The sequence below is a fragment of the Microtus oregoni genome, unplaced genomic scaffold, assembly GCF_018167655.1.
Source record: "Microtus oregoni isolate MIOR12 unplaced genomic scaffold, Mior012 000020F_ref0000438, whole genome shotgun sequence".
NCBI classification, from domain to species: Eukaryota; Metazoa; Chordata; class Mammalia; order Rodentia; family Cricetidae; genus Microtus; species Microtus oregoni.
In genome coordinates, this window is record NW_024543079.1 from 32987981 (window position 1) to 33009310 (window position 21330).

The 21330-nt window shown below is 41.2% G+C and overlaps 1 protein-coding gene across 1 annotated transcript in view; it reads left to right on the plus strand.

The window, feature by feature from the left end:
• Hao1 (hydroxyacid oxidase 1) overlaps window positions 1–21330 on the plus strand; it is a 49082-nt gene that overhangs the window by 5405 nt on the left and 22347 nt on the right. Inside the window, exons 2-3 of the mRNA XM_041670654.1 lie at window positions 788–939; window positions 19554–19809. Of these exons, the coding sequence (XP_041526588.1) occupies window positions 788–939; window positions 19554–19809 (408 nt within the window). The remainder of the gene's footprint in view (window positions 1–787; window positions 940–19553; window positions 19810–21330) is intronic.

Below are 21330 nucleotides of genomic sequence, written 5' to 3' on the forward strand. Positions count from 1 at the left end.
GGAAAGTAAAATTAAAATTACACTCACCCAAAAGCCTGTAAGTGGATGTTCATAGTGGCTTTGCTTAGCATCAATACAAAGTGGAAATATTCTAAATGTCCCCTAGGAATGGTACCCTCCATGAGGTGAAATAGGATTCATCTTACCCATGGTACAAACTGGTGACAACACAGGGCAGCACAGACAGATAGTAAACACATCATGTTAGACTCAAAAGCTTGCCTGCTATGTGAATCCGTGCATATGGTCTTCTTTAAAAGCAGAAGGATGAGGATGGAAATACACACCAATGTTGTCAGGGGGCTAAGGTGGGGAGAAAGTTTCACTACAAAAGGAAATAAGGGAATTTGAAGGATGACTGACCGGCCTAGATGTGGCTGTCTTGGCTGTTACATGACAATGTGGTTTTACATTGCTCTTAGAGCTGTGTGCTAAAATACAAGAGTCCTGCTGTGTCAGTCAGACTTTAGTAAAAATGACATGGGAATCCACTGCTATTTTCATTTTTATTGTAAAATTACAGCATTCACACACACATGATAAAACATGCTGCACACATAATGCCTGCACATCCCATGTGATTGTATCTTGTTTGCTTTCTATGATAGCAAACATTAAAACTGTCTATTTTCTTTAGCTTTATAAAAAGGATTTGGCTTAATAAAAATATAATTTTCTTACTTAAACATATGTTAAAGTTTTGGTTACACTTTTGAAAGTCTAGATTATATATATATGTGTGTGTGTGTGTGTGTGTGTGTTAATGTTCATATTATTTAAATTCTAGGTGGAAGCTGTATCCACGGATGCTCCGGAATGTTGCTGATATCGACCTGTCGACTTCTGTTTTAGGACAGAGGGTCAGCATGCCAATATGTGTCGGGGCGACGGCCATGCAGTGCATGGCTCATGTGGATGGGGAGCTGGCCACTGTCAGAGGTAGGAAAAGAGACCTCAGCACACAGACAGAAAGAGACCAGAAGCAGGTCCCTCCTCTGACACCCTTCCGAGGATGCTTTTATAAAATAAAATAAAACAACCAAACAACAACAACAAAAACAAAAACACCCTTGGTTTACCATCAGCTTTCTAGTTTGTGGCTATCTCTATTCTCGTTTTTTTATCAGTGCGAAACAGAGATCAAACTAGTTGTTGTGGCATTGGGTTGCCGTGAGTGTCACAAACATTATACATTTAAATGTCTGACACAGAGTAGTATGCCGCTCTGCACCACTCCCCCGTGTCTGCGCTCTGTGTGCTGGCACCCAGTTACCGAGCTTCGGGCAAGACATAGACATACATAGACACAGACACACACAGACATAGAGACAGCGACACGGGTCATCCTTGAATTCCCCAAGAATGCCCCCTTTATTGTGTTCAGGGGCAGATTATATAGAGATAGCCACGCTCCAGCCAAACCCACCAGAAACCACTCTCCTGCCATCAGGAACTCCTGAAGGTCTCGTGCTCAGAGCAGCTGTAGGCACTCAGATCAGGGAATTACAAGAAATTCAGGATCTTGGGTCTCACTGCTCCCAACAGTAGTACTGAGATAATGATAGTTGTTTTATGAGCAGTAATACCAAGCTCTCCAAAAATGGAGATCTAAGAAGGAGCTTGCCCAAGGTGGGGCTATTCCAAACCGAAAGGATTTGCATAGAACAAATACAGCAAAGTGGTTGGTTCTGTTTTCTTCCATGGTATTGGGACTTGATTTTATTTTATGGGTGGGTTCTATTCCTAGTAGAGCATATCCCACTGCCACGGGAAGGTGCAAACAGGCTGCAAAGTCACCACTGCCAATAGATGAACTCCCTCGTTCCCTAGCAACACTGAACACGTGAAAGGCTGTACATAGAGCTCCTCACATTCTGCTCTGGAAACTCAGAAGCATCGGTGAAGAATCGCTGTTGACATCTCTTGATGCCAAGCAGGGCAAGAGACAAAGGCCAAAAATGTGCGAACCCAAAGCCAGTGTAAAGTTACAATTCTGAGAAGTAAGAATCCTTGGATCTACCTCTTCCTTAAAATGACACCCCCCCCCCCAGAATTCTGCCGAGAACATTAAAATTTTGCTTTGACACAAAAAGATAGTACTAGGGAAGCATAGGCCAGAAGCTGGCAGCATCCTTAAGGCTAGAGCCACAAGCAGATGAGTAGCTTCAGAGTGTTACTAGGAGTTTACCAGAAACACACAGCCCCGGGCATGGGATTGGGTAGGGGAGATGCAGACTGGACCCAAAGACTGTAGTAGTGCAGGTCTATTTAGAGGTGGGATAAGAAGCTTCAAGCAATAGAATTAAAAAAAAAAGTGGAGATGGGCATACTAGATTAAAACTTGAGTGCACCAAAATTTCTATAAATATAAAAAGGAAATATTCTGTGGATCCTGTGAAGATTTTTTGAGGAACTGGAACATAGATGAGAAAGTAAGAAACTGCAAAGGGCTCATGTCCATTTGGTGCAGATTGTCATTGAGGAAGAAAATGATACCAAGGCAAAAGTAAGAAAATAACATGAAGTAAATGGAGACGAAATAGTCGGCGAGTGTAAAGATTCCATTCAGTAACATGCGAAGGAGTGCAAGTCATTAGCCTGTATTTTATTTTCTAGATGTAAGGGTATTATTTTAAGATGTCTACTGGGATCCTGGAGAAATGTGCAGTTTCTAATATGGATGGGAAGCCATGAAACAAAGTGACCTTAAAAATAATCTAGCACTTTGTATCAAATATTTAAGATGTGAAGTCCATAGGATGCTGCAATTTTTTTTTTTGAGACAAAAGACTTGTATGAGGATTTTCCTGATTTCAGTTTTGATTTGGCAGGGTGTTGGAGAAAACCCTGCATGACAAAACAAAAAAACAAAACAAACCCCTAAACTTTGAAAATGATACAGTCTTCTTTTCTTTCTTTTTTCTTTTTCTCCCCCTCCTCTTCCTTCTTCTCCTTCTTTCTTCTTCTTTATTGATAAGAATTCATTGTGAAACTTGACCTGATCCTACTGCCTCAGCCTCCTGAGCGCAGGGATTATAGACATGCTAGTTGCTACGCTTTAACAACTTTAAGAAGCCATTACAGATGATAATAAGGCATGCATTTCATGCTTTTGTTAGTAGCCAGAACTAATGTTAAATAGACTGTGTTTGAAATGACTATGCCTGTTATAACTTACTATTGCTGTTTAAAGTGGCTGAGTGGGGGTTTACTTTATATTCTATGACTTTTGGTCCGTCCTTATAAACTATTCTTTGGATTATTATTTAAGAAGGAAACAATAAAAATAGATTTAAAAGAGGAGATAAAACCAGAAAATGACTGAGAGGACAGAGACAGAGGGAAGTAAACAGACAAGTGGGCAGAGCTCTCCTGGTGAGTCACTGTGGGGCCAGGCAACTGCTGCACATATGTCCCTTTATTGGTATTACTGTTGCATTTGGTGGACAACTAGCTAGAGTTTAATAGAACTGCTTCCATAGCTTGTAATGACAGGCTGGTCCTCTTCACTTGCTCCCTGGGGTTCTGAAACCCATCATTCTGGTAAGGAAGGGCTGGAATAAATTGAAAATGCTTCTTTAGAAACTGCAAGGTTATAGCCCAGGTAGGACTAGTTGTTGGACTGTTATGTCCCCTGACACTCACCATGAACTGATATTAAGTGCCCATTAGACTCTTGCCCTTTTAGAAATATTTAACAAGGAATTACTACCTTTCAGGCACTTGTCTGAGTATACCACAGCTGTCAAATTACTGTCTCCTCAAAAAGCCCAGGGAAACAGTTCTATTATTAAGCCTATTGTACATATGAGAAACTGAGGCACATAGAAAATGAGTCACTTGCCCACGGCCACATTATTCATCAGTGGCAGGAACTGTCCAGATCCCAGCAGGTTGTCTCTTGAACAGTGACTCCTCACTACCCTGTGCTTCTTTGAAGATGTTCTAAAGGACTTAGAGCATCAGAAACCTTTGATTGACAGCTCCAGGCATGTGCAAAGCAGGGCTCTGGGACAGGGAATCACACAATACACAATGAAGTGGAAAAGACAGGAGAAAAAGATTAACACACTCTCTTGAGGAATCCAAGATCTTCGATGAAGGTCCCATCAGGTTATAAGGCAGCTGCATGCCTGGGAGCTCCTACAAGGACTTCTGTATTCTTCAGGCTTCCATCTGTGTTCTCATGGGCATCTATGACGCTCTGTTCTAGGTAATATTAGAAGTAATCCTGTAAGTCAATGGTCATCAACTCAGAGCAAAGGCTGTTGCTTGGTTTGTGCGTGTGGGCATGGCCTGTGAATTGGGCCGTGGTTTGTGCATGTGGCTATGGGATAATGAGTTTCTTTGGCAGGAGAAGGAGAGGCCCTCGAGCTGATGCTGTAGGTGACTCAGTTATCTGGATTCCTTATTTCTTTCTTTCATAACCTTAAGCTTGGTATTTTGTGTTTGCGTACAGAAGTCCACTGTGGGGGTGGGTTGGCTCCCTCAGCCTATGAGCACGGCCACTGATGAACAGAAACTGGCTCTCAGTGATCCAGAACTCAGCATTTTCTCCTACTGTCATTCACTGAGACTGAGTCACAGGAATCCGTAGAAGTTGCTGCTCATTAACACGCTCTTCTTTATCTATCTTCCCCAGTCTCTCATTCCCTCCTTCCATGAACTCATTTCGGGACTTATCTCAGCTGCTTCTGGAGGAATGTAAACCAAGAGCCACGGGAAAGTTTAAGTAAGAATGGAGCAATATTCATGTTTAGTAGATTATTGTCTGAAATCTAGGGAATCACAATATCAACCTTGAGAAATTTGTGAAATCTTTTTAAGTTATGGAAGATTTTTGTCACCTTCCTAATTATCTGGCCCTTAAATTTTATATTTCCAAGGTTATCGCCTATTTGCAAAGAAAGGAAGTTGGGGCCAAGTTCAAAGGACAGTGGTTAATTTGTAATCTGAGGACAAAGTGTCCCCATCAGTCTGGCTAATGACAATAAAAAAGGGTTATCCATGTCTGTAGAAAATGGTCTGACCTCTGAAATGAGGACATCCTCTCGACAGTTCTGGATACTGCCATGGCACTATAGCATCGCTTTCCCTGTGTATTTCCAGATTTCTTCACAGAATCTGACTCAAAGGCCTTTTTTGCCTTGTCCTGTCATTTCTGTGGGCACAAGCTGACATGAGCTAGACGCATGGATAAGATCCCGTGTCTTCCCACTGCTCGATGGCTGTAGAATGAGCTGTACATTTTATTTTTAACTTTGAAACACAATGACAATGCGTACAGGGTTTCCCTTTCCGTGTTAGTGAACAGCCAGGTGATTGATATAAGTGAGAGCTTTTCCAAGGGTTGTAGTGTGGCGTCAAGAACTAAAAGCTGGAAAAATTTACAGTGCTGGCCAGTGCCACTCAGTTCACTGTCTCATCAGGGCCCCAGAGTCCCCAAATTTTCCTCTTGCACACTTGCTCTGCCTTTTCAGGAAGGCACACTCTAGTTTTATCATAATGAAAACTACCTTTTTTTTTTTTGCACTAAATACCTTTGTCTTACACTTTATGAAGGGACCTCGAAAATTACCTTTAATGCTTAATCTCCAAACTAACTAAACCACAGTCTGTGCTCAATGGTGAGGGCAGTGTGATTGCCTGTTGTATCCCAAAGGGGGCAGCCACGTCCTTGCTTTAGCAGACTGTTCCTCAGGGAGCCAGGAGAGAGGGCCAGATCTTCAAATATCTTAAAAGAAGCAAGAAATCTCATCTTAAAAAAAATGTACAATTCCTTGTTTTTATACGTTGGCAAATAAATCAAAACTTTCTAAAACACTATTTAGTGCAACAGCGCAGTGGGCCAAAGCAAATACTTTTGTGGGTTACAACTGTCCCTGGGTTGTTCAGCAGCGACATCTGATTTATGTGGAAATTCACCACTAACTGGTTTTGCTTCTTGTGGCAGGTCATTTTCACTCTCTAGGATTACTGGTTGCTCACTGATAAAGCGAGCTGCTTAAGGAAGGAGAGTGGTTTGTATGCTATGTGCCAAGGGCCTGGGGCTGTTCTGAAGGACCTTGGCAACATTGCCATCATCGAGCATGCCTGCTAGGTTGTGAGTTCAGTATTCAAAATGAAAGTTCTTTAAGGAAAGATTTCTACTGCTAAACAAAACATGAAGGAAAATATGTCATTGAGAAAACTGCAAAACAAAGCCATCTCAGCATGGTGGCACTCATACTCAGAAGGTCCAAGGAGGAGGGTTTGCAGTGAGTTGATAGCCAATTGGGGTAGATGGTCAGTATCAGCTAGGGCTACATCACTGAAAAAAATAATAACAACCATGACTATCAGACCCAGGAAACAAAACCAATGCAACCAGAACACAAAAATCCAGAAAATTCCCAAGAAGAATAAATAATCTTTACACATTACTACCAAAGATATATAGTTCAAAGTATAGAGCCACCCTTCTACATTTTCTTGGGATTCCATCGTCTCTAGTGTGTTTTCTGGCAAGTGGTTGAAGAGCTTGGGTAGGGAGTGAGCTCTCATGTGCATTTTCTTTCTTTTCTTACACTACTCTCCTGAGATACAGGACAGGAAGTGGAGGCACATTTCTCTTTGAATCTTGCTGAAGACAAATATTTGGTAAATATTTATGAGATTTACAAAGTGGTACTTCAGTGTCTCGTGAAAAGATAACCAACACTTATTGAGCAATTAATGTGTCTCAGATTTTTAAATCTATTATCTCATCTAGTCTTTAACGTTATCATAAAATACATTGATCCAGATCCCTAAGGATTGATCTTTAACCCTGTTAATCTGGAAACAGGTTGGGTGGCATCAAATATTTTGCTCAATGTTGTTATTCAATTAGTCAATGCTGGCTATAGTATCCTGGTCAACCACTGATATTTTCCAAATATTATTAATTGCAGCAAGAGACCTAAAGCAAGCCCAAAGTGATAGTCTAAAAATATTTATTAAAATTGTAGCACATTTTATCCTTTTGATTTTGAGAAGAAGAACTAAACCAAAGAAAATGAAAGCCATTAGGAAAGCTTGGGTGCATGAGTAAGGAACCTTGAATTATACACCAACAGAAACTACAGTTTCTAAAACTGTTATGAAGTGGAGGGGTGTAGCTGGGATTCTTTTTGTTTTGATAATTTGTTTTGTTTTTCTAGACAAGGTTTCTCTGTGTAGTTTTCGCTATCTTGGAACTTGCTCTGTAAGAGGCTGGCCTTGAACTCATGGAGATCTGACTGCCTCTGCCTCTGGAGTGCTAGGATTCCAGGCGTGTACCGCCCAACTTTTTTTAGCCGCCACAGCCAGGCCATCTGTGGTGACTGAAAGATTTACTGCAAAACATTATTTCATTAACACCTTAACAACTGAAAATTATTCTACTATTTAGTGAGCTGTAAATGTCTATAAATAAGAGATTTTTTTGCCCTCACTTCCATTTTTAAGGTTTTGTCCTTCTTATTCTTCAGGGAAAAAATAGATCACCTCTATATTTCTCATGTTGAAGGCATTAGCGAACCATGGTCATAAATCTTACTAGTTGCTAACATAGGTGCCACAGTCAGATTTGGTTTCTGCCTTGCAAGATGGGTAGATCACTCTGATTTCTCTAGTCTTTTATTGTTGTGAGCCCAGCTGTAAATAGCTGAGCCATCGCTTCAGTCCCAAGTCTGAGTTCCCAAAGGCTTGCTGTTATGTTATGGTTACTACCATGGAAGCTGTCTCATTATATGCATAGTGATAGCCTAAAACTTTACCCCATCTTCCATGGAGCTGCCTGAGCCTATTTATTTATTGGCTTTAAACCGAGGAATAATAAAGGGAAAAAATTCATTTGTTCTGATAGTTCTAGCTTGTTATGTGGACAAAGGCCACATGAGGGAGTGCTGGGACCTCATGTGTGGAGAAAATCACCCCAGTCTAATGCGTTTCAGGAATGCTCAGCATATTAGCAAATTCTTATTAAACTGTCAAAATAAAAAAGTTTTAAAAGAAATCCCTGCCGCTGGATGCAATTAGAGGCTACCACACAGGATTTGATGGGCCATAAAACCATTAATTCTGAACACTTTCTTTTTGAGCCTAAAACATTCCAAAGTGAAGTTTGGGGATTTAGCTGTGATTGGCCACCTATGAAGGCGCAGGTGTAAGAGAGTAGCACAAAGAGCCACACACTCCAGAGAACTGATCACGGTGGAGGAGAGCATTCTAGTTGGCGAATTTTCTGGATTTTCTGAGATTAAGTAATCAGCCTTAACACTGACTGAAGGAGCACTCAACAGGAAAACACTGTCATTTCCTTTGCTTCCAACTCAAACGATGTAGTTTTGAAAGTTTTATTGATTTATATATTTATGTGTTATTCTAGGTGACCAGGGAGATATACATTTCAGCATTCCTACCAAGAAAAGAAGCTTATTGTTCTCATTTCTACCCAATCCAGGCAAAGCAGTGGGCTTATTCTAAAAACACGTTTTTGATTTTTCTTGAAGTGGAGGGTGTTTGCTATATTAGGTGTAATATTTGGATTTTTATCTCCCTGCCATCAGTCCACAAAATGGCCTTGCAGGATTGTTGCCATTGTCATTTGCCAGTGGAGGAGAAGGGGACACATGGGCAAGGGCTAGTCAGTGATGGGCATAAGCGCTTAAGCTGTTTTTTTTTTTTTTTTTTTTTTTTTTGGTTTTTCGAGACAGGGTTTCTCTGTGGCTTTGGAGCCTGTCCTGGAACTATATCTGTAGACCAGGCTGGTCTCGAACTCACAGGGATCCGCCTGCCTCTGCCTCCCGAGTGCTGGGATTAAAGGCGTGCGCCACCATCGCCCGGCAAGCTGTTTTACTAAGAAGAAACAAAATGAGGACCAAAAGAGAGAAGATCACTTCACACTGTCCAAATTATGTTAGCTAATCCTTTGGAAGGGAGTATCTTAGTTTGGTAATAAGTGAGCATGCCAATAAGAAAATTAGAAATAAAAAATAACTACTCCATGCTTTTTTCAAGTAATTTTAGCTTGATTTTTATGGTTTGAATTTGCATTTTCAACACTCAAAAGTAGTGAATGAGACATATTACATACACATGTACACACATAACACACATTACTCACATGCAAACACAAACAGTATGTGAACACCATTGCATGCAGATGTTCCCAACTTCACAATGGATTGTGCCCTGATAAACCTATTCTAAACCTATTCTTAACAATAGATAAATACCGGTAACATCAAATACCCTGAATTCGCTGAGCCCCATGGCTTAGCAGCCCGGTTCACACTGGCTGTTTGCCCTGTGCTCCTCTGGGTGACTGGAAGTCATAGTGCACAGATACTTCCCAACATGGCAAGCAAGAGAGCACCATTGGGGCTATTGCTGGGCTGGGAAAATGATAAGGTTCAAAATTTAAGGTATGGTTTCTACTGAAGGCAGATTATTTTATTCCAACCATAAACTAAAAAACCTTAAGTTGAACTGTTGTAAATTAAGGAGAATCTGTAACAAAATAACCAATTCCATATCTTAAAATTTCATTTTTTTCTGAAAATTAAATTCAGGATTAAAATCATTTATAGGAAATAAAATTTGTCCATCAAAAATGGCTATTAAAAATTAGAACCTAGCTGTGTTAGAGAACAGTGTCAAGTGGTAATGATATCAAGGGTTGTGCACTGAAATTAGGTTAATGAATAGCTTTGTGGAGAGCATGCGATTGGTTTTGTGACTTTTTAGTGGACATTGGGTTATGTCAGTGAGCAGTTGGGGTGTGGTGTGTCCTGACACTGAGGGGGTTAAGCTGTGGGAGTTGATTGAAGTCGCCAGGTACAACCTGGATGCTCATCAAAGTCATTCATCATTAGGAAGTGTCTGACTGCAGGGCCATTTCTTTCTAGTCTAATAACGACACCAGGACTGGACCACTCAGTCAGAGCCCGGGAAAACAACCAACAAGTGAGGTGATGTTTTCCTGTGTCTCAGTGTCGTGCCCTAGAGATGGGCCGAAGCAAGTCAGGGAGCTCTAAGGTGTCACTAGGACTGATGGCTCTTTACAAGCTCCTCTGTACGGTGACAAAGAAATCTGCATCGGCAGGCTAGTGTGATCCTTGAAGATATTCTGCTGCAATTCAGAGAACAACTTGTGTTAAAAGAGTTATAGGGAGGAGGGACACTATGAGCAAAGGGGCCAAGACTCTGATGGGGAAACCCACAGGAACAGTTGACATGAGCTAGTGGGACCTCACTGACTCCAGACGTACAGTGAGAAAACCTGCATAGGACCAAACTAGGCCCCCTGAATGTGGGTGACAGTTGTGTGACGGGGGCAGACTGAGGGGCCACTGGCAGTGGGATCAGTATTTATCCCCAGTGCTTGATAGTGCTTGAACTGGCTTTTAGGAGCTCATTCTCGTTGGAAGGATACCTTTCTCAGTCTAGATGTAGGGGGAGGGCTTTGAATGGGAGGTGGGGGGTGGAAGGTGGGGGAGCGGGAGGAGAAGGAAAGGGGATTGGTATGTACAATGAGAAAAGATTCTTTCAAAACACAAATTTAAAAAGTGTTAAAAAATTTGTAAAATTAGGGCTGGTTACCTTCCTTTTCTTGAAGGTACTTAAATTAGTTAAAGTCCTTAACTGGTAAGTTAAGGTTTGTTTGACTGTTTGTTTGACACTTCCCTTAGCTAAATTCCCCAGAACTTTTTCTTTTCTAGAGAAGCCTAATAATACTTTCAGACACTCTTGCAACAGCATTGGTTGTGCTGTTAGTCCCTGTGTGATGAAAGGCAGACACACGCAATGGACGTTGAGGTGTTCATTTGTGCAAGTACTTCAGCATGTCAGACCTTGAGTTTAGAACGAGCACACAGTGGCTTGGTTGTCTGTCACCGCATATTTTCCCCATTACACAAGGACTTCCTGTGCAGATGACAAAATTCGTTTTTCCAACAAAATTGTTTTTAGCACAGATGTTTTGGTGACTAAGATTTGTAGGAGCGTTTTAATCAAATGCATCTTAAAAGTTGAGACTTTTGAACAAATTCACCATTTCTCTTTCCTTCTCTCCTTTTTCTTTTAAAAACATAACTTAGGAAGCTCAAGTATCTTTTTGCATAGGAGAGAGATAATGTTCAAATAAATCATTTGAAATCTAAGTATTTCAGATTGCTCAGTTGTTGTGCTCCACTCAGAGTACATGATGATCTATCAGAAGTTCATGTTTCAAAGAATAGTCCCTACTTCTCCGGTGTGGCTGTGGATGGACATCTTCAGTTCTCTCTTAGTTTCTTCCATGTTCCACACTGCACGATGAGTTTTTGTTCTATCTGCTCACTTAACATCCTGTTCATTAGACTCCTGGACTTGACATTGACATTTGGAAGCTATTTTATAATTGCTAAGTTGCAATTTCCTGGCCTTGGGTAACTACTCTTTCTCCTTTCCCATCTTTGGATGTTCAAATTTGGATTCAGTCACTAATTTATCCTTCTAATCTGAAATCTAGGAAGCTGAGAAAACTATGCATGAGCCAGCATATGGAGCACATCTGGCGATGGCTAAATGCACTGGGGATAGTTACTGCAAAGCAGTTCAACTCCTCAATGTAAAGCTAGTCAGAGGTGAATCTGGGAAAAATAGAGCATATGACCTGTGCCCTTCCCAAGTAGGCACCAACAGAGAGCAGAAGCATCACCAGGGTGATGTCAGCAACTGGCAAGTCATAAGAGAACAAATGCCCACTCTCACCCTTGGTCAGTTTTCCTCTCATTTTCTGGGAGTGCTTTCCAAATTCATCCCATGAGCTTGGATGAGCACATCAGAAGGAAAATATCCACTACATTGCTCTCAAAAGAATGGTTGGTGGTCACCAGCCTTAAAAACACTCAGCAGCTTTGAGGAAATATGCATCTCAGGTCTCACTCCAGGTCAACTAGTCAGAATCTGAAGTCAATCAACATCTATATAGCTTCTATTAGACATCGAGCCTTAGGAGGATAGACAAATCCTGGCATGAAAGCTCTGTACGGTTTCCGAAGGAATGGGTTAAGTCCTCTCTTGTGGATCTGTTAGAGGCAGCATGGAAACCATTCCCTTCTGAAGATCTGCCAGGACGTCCGAGAGGCTGCTGATGTCAGGGTGAACATATAAAATGCCATAACAACTCTAGTACAGGAGAGAGATGCATCCACAGACCCTTTCCATCAAGACCTGGCATGAGTGGGCTTGGGATCCAAATTTTTATAATATACACAACACAAAAGGGTCCAATCTTCATTTTTCTATATCTGCATTACGTAGATTAGAATGAAACATTTTCAATAAGGTTTGAAATAAAGAAGCCTGCTTCCATTGCAGGGACACAATGGCACTGCCCAGCCACAATGTAGGTCTGGCCAGGCATGCTGTTTTGTTGAGTATTAGCTTATGCCAGCTTATGTAAGTCACTGTATACTGGACTTTAGGCTTTGTGTCAGCCCCAGGCATCGCTCAGTTCTTATGTAGTCAATTACAGATGCTATAGGGTAAAGATGTAGTTAAGCCTTTGCTGGACGGTGCCTTCCTGGGACAGAGCCATACTACTTACTTCCGTGTAGCCCTACCCTAATGTACATGATTTAACTTTAATAAGCCACTTCATTTGGGGGGATTCTGCAGAAGTAAACACTGTTGTCATTATCAAACAGCCTGATTTGTGGGCTGTATTCTTGCTATTGAACTGAATTTTTTTAATACACCTTGAATATCAACCCTTTTTCAGGTATATGCTTTGCCCATGTTTTCTTCAAGCCCACTGATAGTTCTTTCTCTTAGTAACTATTTTCTTTGCTATTCTGAGACATTGTAGGTCAGTGAATGAAAATGAAAAAAGTAAAATTACAATGTGATCCAAAAATCCTACTTTTGAGTAAATATTCACAGGGATTGAAATTGGTATGCTAAAATTATATTTGTATTCTCACATTCATTTCAGCATTATTCACAAATGGAAGAACCTAAGCTTCCACTAATGGGTGAACAAATAAAGAAAATGTGGTGGGTGTGGTTACATAATGGAATGTTATGGAATTAGAGAGAAAACTAATAGAAGCTGGAAGCTAGAGTTAGGGGATGAGGGTGTAGCAAAGAGACTGTCAATCAAAGTGTAAGGTGATGTAATGGAAAGGAGAAGCTAGGACTCAGGGATGAGAATGGGGAAAGGAAGGTGTTGGCCAAAGTCTAGTGTAGGTTAGAGGAATAACTACTGGGGATCTGTTGTGCTTCTTGAAGCCACACTGAATAGGGATGTGTTATATAGGTCAAATTGCTGAGGAATAGGATTTTTAACCATTTTTTTTTTTTTTTGTGCTATGGGTTGAACTCAAAGCCTTGGACACTCTATTCAAGTGCTCTACTATGCTACACACTCAACCTTGAAGAACAGGCTCTTGATATTTTTATCAAGTATTTGTTGCATCTTATTTAGCATAATTGACTATGTTTTGCAATGAGCCTATAATCCATATCATCTCATCATACCACCATCATACACAATTAGCACTTGTCAATTAAAATGCATTGATAAAACAAGAAATATTGTTGCCTATGGTACATATTTACTCAAAGTGATGTTAAAAAATTTCTCTGACAAAAAAAAATCATAAACAGTTTAATAGTGCCCTTAGACCTCTTTTTTTTCATATTGTGCTAGAACTATTGCTCCTAGCCCTCCCCAGTCACACGGCCTCAACATACACAGAGGTAAACAGTCACAGACCTTGTCTTAACTTAACTACTTGCCCTTAATTTAAACTGATAATTTAAGCAGGGAGAACAACTGTTTAGAGTTACTTTGCAGAAGGAAATGTGTCTCATGGGTGGTAAAGCTGGGGTTGTTGCCAGGCCTTGGATGCTCAACCTGTTATCACCTATTGTTCTGAGACATCAGCAATATTTTCTGGCCCATATATATCTTTGTTTTCAATGCCTATGTATATGTGACCCCACTTCTGTCTCTTTTGTGGATGTATGAGTGTCTGACTTTGCCTCAGAACAATGGCATAACGTATGACTGCTACAGCCCAATAAAGAGAAAAAAAGGAACACAAAGTATATCAACAAACTCTGACTTAACCTAAACTATCAAAAGCTTAGCTGGGGAGCTAGAGATCTTTCTCAGGGATTCAAAGCAGTTGTTTTTCTTGTGGGTTCAATTCTTTTTTTTTTTTATTGAGAAAAGGAAAAAAAAAAGTTTCAGCCTTCTCCCAGCCTCCCATTTCCCTCCCCCTCCTCCCACCCTTCTCTCCCTCCCCCCACTCCTCTCCCCCTCCCTCTCCAGTCCAAAGAGCAGTCAGGGTTCTCTGCCCTGTGGAAAGTCCAAGGTCCTCCCCCCTCCGTCCATTTCTAGGAAGGTGAACATCCAAACTGGCTAGGCTCCCACAAAGCCAGCACATGAAGTAGGATCAAAACCCCGTGCCATTGTCCTTGGCTTCTTAGCAGCCCTCATTGTTCGCCATGTTCAGAGAGTCCGGTTTTATCCCATGCTTTTTCAGTCACAGTCCAGCTGGCCTTGGTGAGCTCCCAATAGATCAGCTCCACTGTCTCAGTGGGTGGGTGCACCCCTCGTGGTCCTGACTTCCTTGCTCATCTTCTCCCTCCTTCCGCTCCTCATTGGGACCTTGGGAGCTCAGTCCAGTGCTCCAGTGTGGGTCTCTGTCTCTATCTCCATCCATCACCAGATGAAGGTTCTATGGTGATATGCAAGATATTCATCAGTATTGCTATAGGATAGGGTCATTTCAGGTTCCCTATCCTCAGCTGCCCAAGGAACTAACTGGGGAGGAGAAAATTGGGATCTTGGGGGTAGGGTGGAATGGGGGTAAGGGGAGATGGGGAGAGAAAAGTGAGAAGGGGAGGATGGGGGGAACTTGGGGAAACAGGGTGATTGGAAAAAAGGAAGGTTGGATAGGGGAGCATGGAAGCACAATTCTTAGTTAAGGGAGCCACCTAAGGGTTGGCAAGAGACTTGAACCTAGAGTGGCTCCCAGGAGCCCAAGGCGTTGTGGGTTCAATTCTTAAGCAACCATATGGCAACTCACAACTATCTGCAACTTCAGTTCCAGGGATCTGATACCCTCTTCTGGCTTCTGTGGGCACCAGGCACACTTGTGATATACATACATACATATGCAAAAAATAGTCATGGAATAAAGTAAGAATAATGAATAAACCTTTAAAATGAAAGTTTAGCTGGGCATGGTGCCACATATCTGAAAACCCAGCATTTAGGAGGTAGTGACAAGTGGGTCTCTTGTTCAAGGTCAGCCCGAAACACATACCAAATTTCAGGTCAGGCTGGGCTGTTCAGTGAGACCAAAGAAACAAATAACTTTCTCCCAGCAGAGGGCTGTTCTTTAAGTTATATCTTCAGGGTGATAAGAGGCAGTAAAAGTAAGAAAACCAAGTTCTAAGAAGTCATGTGAGATTCATGCTTACTTGGCAGTGTGTTTTGGACATATTGTCTTAAATTTATTATTATTATATTATTATTATCATCATCATTATCATCATCATCAGTGTGTTTGTGTGTGTGTGATATGTGTGTGCACCCATGCCAACTTGTATGTGTGTGCGTAAGTCAGAGGATGACTTCATGGAGTTGGTTCTTTCCTTCTACCTTTATGTGGGTTCTGGAGATGGAACTCAGGACATGAGGCTTTCCTGGCTAGTGTTTTGCCCACTAAACCATCTCACTTGCTCTGGTTATGTTATCTTTAGGATGTGCTGACTACCATGAATCTTCTTCACCCCTGGAAAGAGCCGTGCTGGGCTTTCTTACCAACAGTGCCTTGGCTGAGAGCCCTTTTCTGCAGGCTGTGTGAAAATACAGTCACCTTGCAGCTGTGTGGGGAGCAGCCACAAATCTGGGAATAGAGAGGAAAGCCGAAGCCCATCCTTTGTAGACTGAAATCTGACCGTTCCTACCTTTGTGAGTGGGAGGTAATGGATTTTAACTGCACAGGGAGATTCAAAACCGGTTGGGAATGAAAAGATGAGCATAGCTTTGCTTGCAAGTTATCAGAGGATTTCTCTGACTAAAACTTTGAACCACGTTCAGGTCCTCATGAAACTTTTAAAACCTGTAATATTTATTTCCAATGTGCATGGTGAGCTGGAAGGGTTTCTCTTTATCTCTCAGGTGCAGGTGATGTATGAAATCCTTAGCATCCGGCACAGCAATGGGCTTTAACCCATTCAAAGTGATGCTTAGAACACTGGTCTCTTTTGCTGTAACAGGTGTGGATCCTGCAAGGAACCCTTAGTTAAGGGAGGAACTGATGGCATGATAAAATATTCTAGTAAATTTGAAGGAAAGTAAGGGAAGAACGATAATTACTTGTCTATTAGAATGGAAGTTTTTGTTTTCATTTTTGAGATTGGGGCATACTGTGCAGCTGAGGCTGCCCTTCAACTTCCTCTGTTGTAACAGAAAATCCAGACTAGTCTTAAACCTGAAATGCCCCTGCCTCAGCTTCCCAAGTGCTGAATAACAGGCATGTGCAATGATGTTTGGTCTGTAATATAAACCAGTACATTGTTGTATAAATATCAAACTGGCATGGACTGGTCCTTCTTAGATCTGCTCTTACTTGGATAGACACATTTTCAGTTCTATTTCTAAATGGGCCTTGTAAAATTTTGCATGCCTTTAGTTTAAGATGAGAACAGATGGCAAAAAAAGAAAAAAATCCAACAGGTATAATGCATTAGTAATTTCCCCTGGACACAGCGAGCAATCACAGGTGACTAAGAATCAGCATGATAAATCATATTTGTTCAGGAAACAGGGAACTTCTTATGATTTCTCCATGCTTTCTCCTGGCTGTGAAAGCTTCACCTCAGCAGATGCTTCACTGATGTCCAGATTCTGATACTCCCTCGGCTCCCAGGCGACTCTCATTAAATCACAGATATTTATCAAACTCTTGCCACCAGAAACGATGGTGACATAGGATGTACAGTCCTCAATTCCAAATTTAAGCCCCTATGATTTTAGTTGATGAAAAATAAACATGGTGGTTGGCGCCATTGCTCAGTAGCAGCTTCGTGAATAGCATGCCCTGGGTTGGAGCCCCCATGTTGGAGGAAAAAGGAAGTTAGAAGACATGAGTTCCAGAACAGGTGGGAGTAATGGAGGCATGGGCTGCCCAAGGTCTCTCTGAACATCTGGACTCAAGTGATTGTGGGAAAGGGTTTAAGAATGCTGACATTCTGAGCAAATTAGTTTTCGTGTTCATATGGTTTGTGAATGGTTTGAACATTGTCACAATCTCTGTAGAATGCCTGTTGATACTTACATCCTAAGGAAAGTCTTTGAAGATTTCTGTGTTACAATTAGCAGAGCTGTGGCTGTGTGCACTGCTAAGTTCACGAAAGTTCCAGATTATCTGAATGTCCTCTTTGCTCATCCCTTTGTCAGGAGTTACCTTTATCTGTGCTTGGTTTCCAGAGACTCTCATGGATACCAGTCCTATACAAACAAACCAACTGGGTTTTTGTCTTACCTTGCTGCTCAGCCCTTTATGATGTTAGTCAGGCCACATCTTCTTCAGGACATCGTCTCTTTGTGGTGAGGTGATGGTTAGAATATTCTGACCCAAGTGCTCACTGTCCCCTGGTGCTGTTTCCACATTTCTAAATTAATGAAAATCAGACAAGGATCCAGATGTATTATTACCTAGTAACATGTGTTTCTTATGGACAGTGATTTGCAGCCCCAAGAACCCATTATAGAAATGCTCAACTGAACTCCTGGGGTGAGCACTGTACCAAAAAAATGATGCTCTTCAGCTCATGTTTCTTGTTCAGAATGAAGACACCATCAAGGATGTTGGAGAAGTGATTTGAAGGGCTTCAAATGAAATGCATTTAAAAGCATTTGAGCTTAGACTTTTACTATCAGCCGCTGATGCTAGTATTTCAGTGTCTAAGTGTGGTCCAGCATAGGTGGTAGCAGCGTTGTATTGTATGGACTAGTTTAATCCTTGGGGTGCAAAAGGAGACCCACATAATAAGACATAGTAGGTGGGACCACGAGGCCCACTTTTATAAGCTTTCCAGGAGATTTGGTTGTTGGCTAAAATTTGAGCATAGAAACTCTTGAAACCCTCAGAGAAACTTCATAATCACCATCTTACTTGATTCCCGTCATCATCCTACGAGTGTCACCTGGGCAAGTGCATTCACTGTCATTTGACACAAGGTGACCACTCAGATGTTATGAGTGATTTGGGATTCTGTAACCCGCATTGGGTATTTATGCTTTATTTCTTGGAACTTCCCGTATAGCATGCAAACAGCAAATCAGCCTCCCCTCCACTGAACTCACTTACCGTATTTCCTATTAGGGAGGAAATCCCATCATCAATGTCCTTTAACATCTTCTAAGACAATTTTCTCATTCACTGTTACTGTGATCAAAGGGATGACTTTGCTCTTGATATCTAGATCACACATTTATACAAGGGGAGAATGTGTCTTAGTAAATGCTTTTAAAAAGAAATTTAGAAATATAGAAAGGAAGGAAAACATGAACTCACCCATGGTTTTATTGCTCCTTAATGTTTAGTTTGCTTGGATGAGCTATAATTTCAAGAAGTGTGGAATCATAGCATACATGTTATTTTTTGAACTTTTCACTTTAATATACCTATTTATCTTCATTGTATTTGTATGTCAGTAAATATTTTATAATTAAAACAGCTGGAGTTCTCCAGAGAGATGGGATCAATAAGATCTATCCTGCAGTATAGAAATCTAGATATCTGATATCACTATCCTATCTATCTATCTATCTATCTATCTATCTATCTATCTATCTCCATCTGTGTTTATGAGAGTCTCATTTTTAACACTTGGGTTACATAATTATGGAGACACTAAAACCCCAGATCTCCAGACTAGTCAGTAGTCTGGAGACCCGGTGAAAGGTGATATTAATGTCAAGTTTAAAGGCAGTCAGCTGGGATTATTTCCTTTGCTTTCTTGGGAGAGATCGGTCATATTTTAAGACGTCAATAGATCAGATGAAGCCATACAACAGTAGGCAATCTGCTTTACTCAGTTCTACTACTACTTCAAATGCTAATTTCATCGAAAAGTACCTTCATGGTAACATCCAGATTTGTTTGACCAAGTATCTGGGCACCAAGGCCTAGATAGCTGACACATAAAATGAACCTTCACAGCAGTGCTATGCCCAATGGTTTCATTTCATATACTAACTGCATGCAGTATAACCAGTTCCTCAAGATGGTCATTCAGGTTGATCTCATTACTTCCACCTGCAGTTGCAGCAATTCTTTGTTATCTACTTATCCTTCTTCACAATATACGATAACACAGAGTGAAAATCAATGCATGCTTTATTTATTTATTTATTTTTAAGGATTTGCGTTCACGCTGACAGGTTGCATTTGCAGAGGTCTTTCCCTTTTGAACGAAACCCTGGTCTAGGAGAAGGAATGGTGCCATGTCTACATTGATTTTTCTCCTTTCTATTCCAGCCTGTCAGACCATGGGAACAGGCATGATGCTGAGTTCCTGGGCCACCTCCTCAATAGAAGAAGTGGCAGAGGCTGGCCCCGAGGCACTTCGTTGGATGCAGCTATACATCTACAAAGACCGTGAGGTCAGCAGCCAGCTAGTGAAGCGAGCTGAGCAGATGGGTTACAAGGCAATATTTGTGACTGTGGACACCCCTTACCTGGGCAACCGCTTCGATGATGTGCGTAACAGATTCAAGCTGCCGCCACAACTCAGGTAAGTCTGATCTCACAGTCTCAGAGTGGGGTTTCTTTTTCCCTTTCATGGACCACCTCCAAAAGCTGCTTTTTCTTTTTGTAGTTTACAAGTAGATACCAGAGATGTGAATCGCTATAGAGGCATTAGCTTTAGAACATTGTTAAAAGGATCTCTGTTCTGGAGCTAGTCATTACCACAGATGTATAGTCTCTCCCAAGTGACACTGCCTGGGGATGTGACACATTTGAGCTGTTACAATGGGAGGGATTACTGTATATTTGTAAAATTAAAAATATTTTATTACTAGGATGCATTAGGGCTGTGGGCTGTATGAGAGGACATCCAGGTGAGTTTTGTATAGGCTACAGTTTTTTATTGTGATCCTGGTACCCTGTTTCTTCATGGAAATCAAAGACCCACATTCATATTTTAATTTCAGTTGTATTAGGAGGAAAGTGATCTAGGAATATATAAAAATAAGGCACAAAAACATGGAGAAAAAGGAAGCCATGTATTTGATCCATCATCTTCTACTTCCTTTTGTGTGCATGTGGTTCATCCATGGATCAAGATTTGTTCCTCACTCACTCATCAAGCCAGCAAAGACTGTGTATCACATGATCCAAAGCTGAACTATAATGATTTCATTGAGACACTCAACCTATGAGTAATATTTAATCATCCCTTCCCTTATAGCATTTTTAGGAGTAGGAGCAGCTTGAGTAAAAGCCAGGACCTCAGTGAGAAAGGACTCCAGGTTTGTTCAGCAATCCGTGTCTTCCCTCACTGCTTTCTCCTTCCATATTTCATGCTAACAGGGCCTCTTATACTTTTCATATCCATTGTGACAGGTGTGTGACATCTCTTGGGATTATACATATCTGAGCAGACATCAAACTCTTGTCTTAATGGGTGACATTTAATGTTGGATGTCTACGGATGCCTTATAAGAAGTCTAGGGCTTGTTCTACAGCAGCCCCTGCTCATTCTGTCTACATTTTGTTTGTCTTTGAAACAACTAAGGTTTTAAAGATGGAAAAGGTAAAGGAATAAAGATAAAGCATCCCATGCCTACCTTCTGAAAGGATTAAAAATGAACAGATGCAAAGCTCATGTCAGGTTTCCTCATAGGGAGAAACAGATGATCAGAAGTGCAACTTTGTACGCATTATAGACAGTTTTGTGGAAGATTATCAAATTGTCATTTCACACAGCCACCAATACACCCGAGACTTCACAATGAGACTTTACAGACTGTTGTGTATCAACCGGTGATATAATTAATGGGAATGCTCGTCACTCCCAGACAGGTTTGGGGATATTATTTCTGCATGTGGACTCAGTCGGCAGGCTACCCAGGTACCACATAAGGTGAAGAGAATAAAAACCGCAGCAGTTGACCTAACCCTAACGCTGCCAGATTCACCAGAAAGCAAACCTCGAACCTCTCTAAAATGCAATCTCCATTCACTTTCTTTATTTGACTGCCTACTTACTTTTGTTTTTTTTTTTTTAGACATTCTCAAATAATTAGTTTCA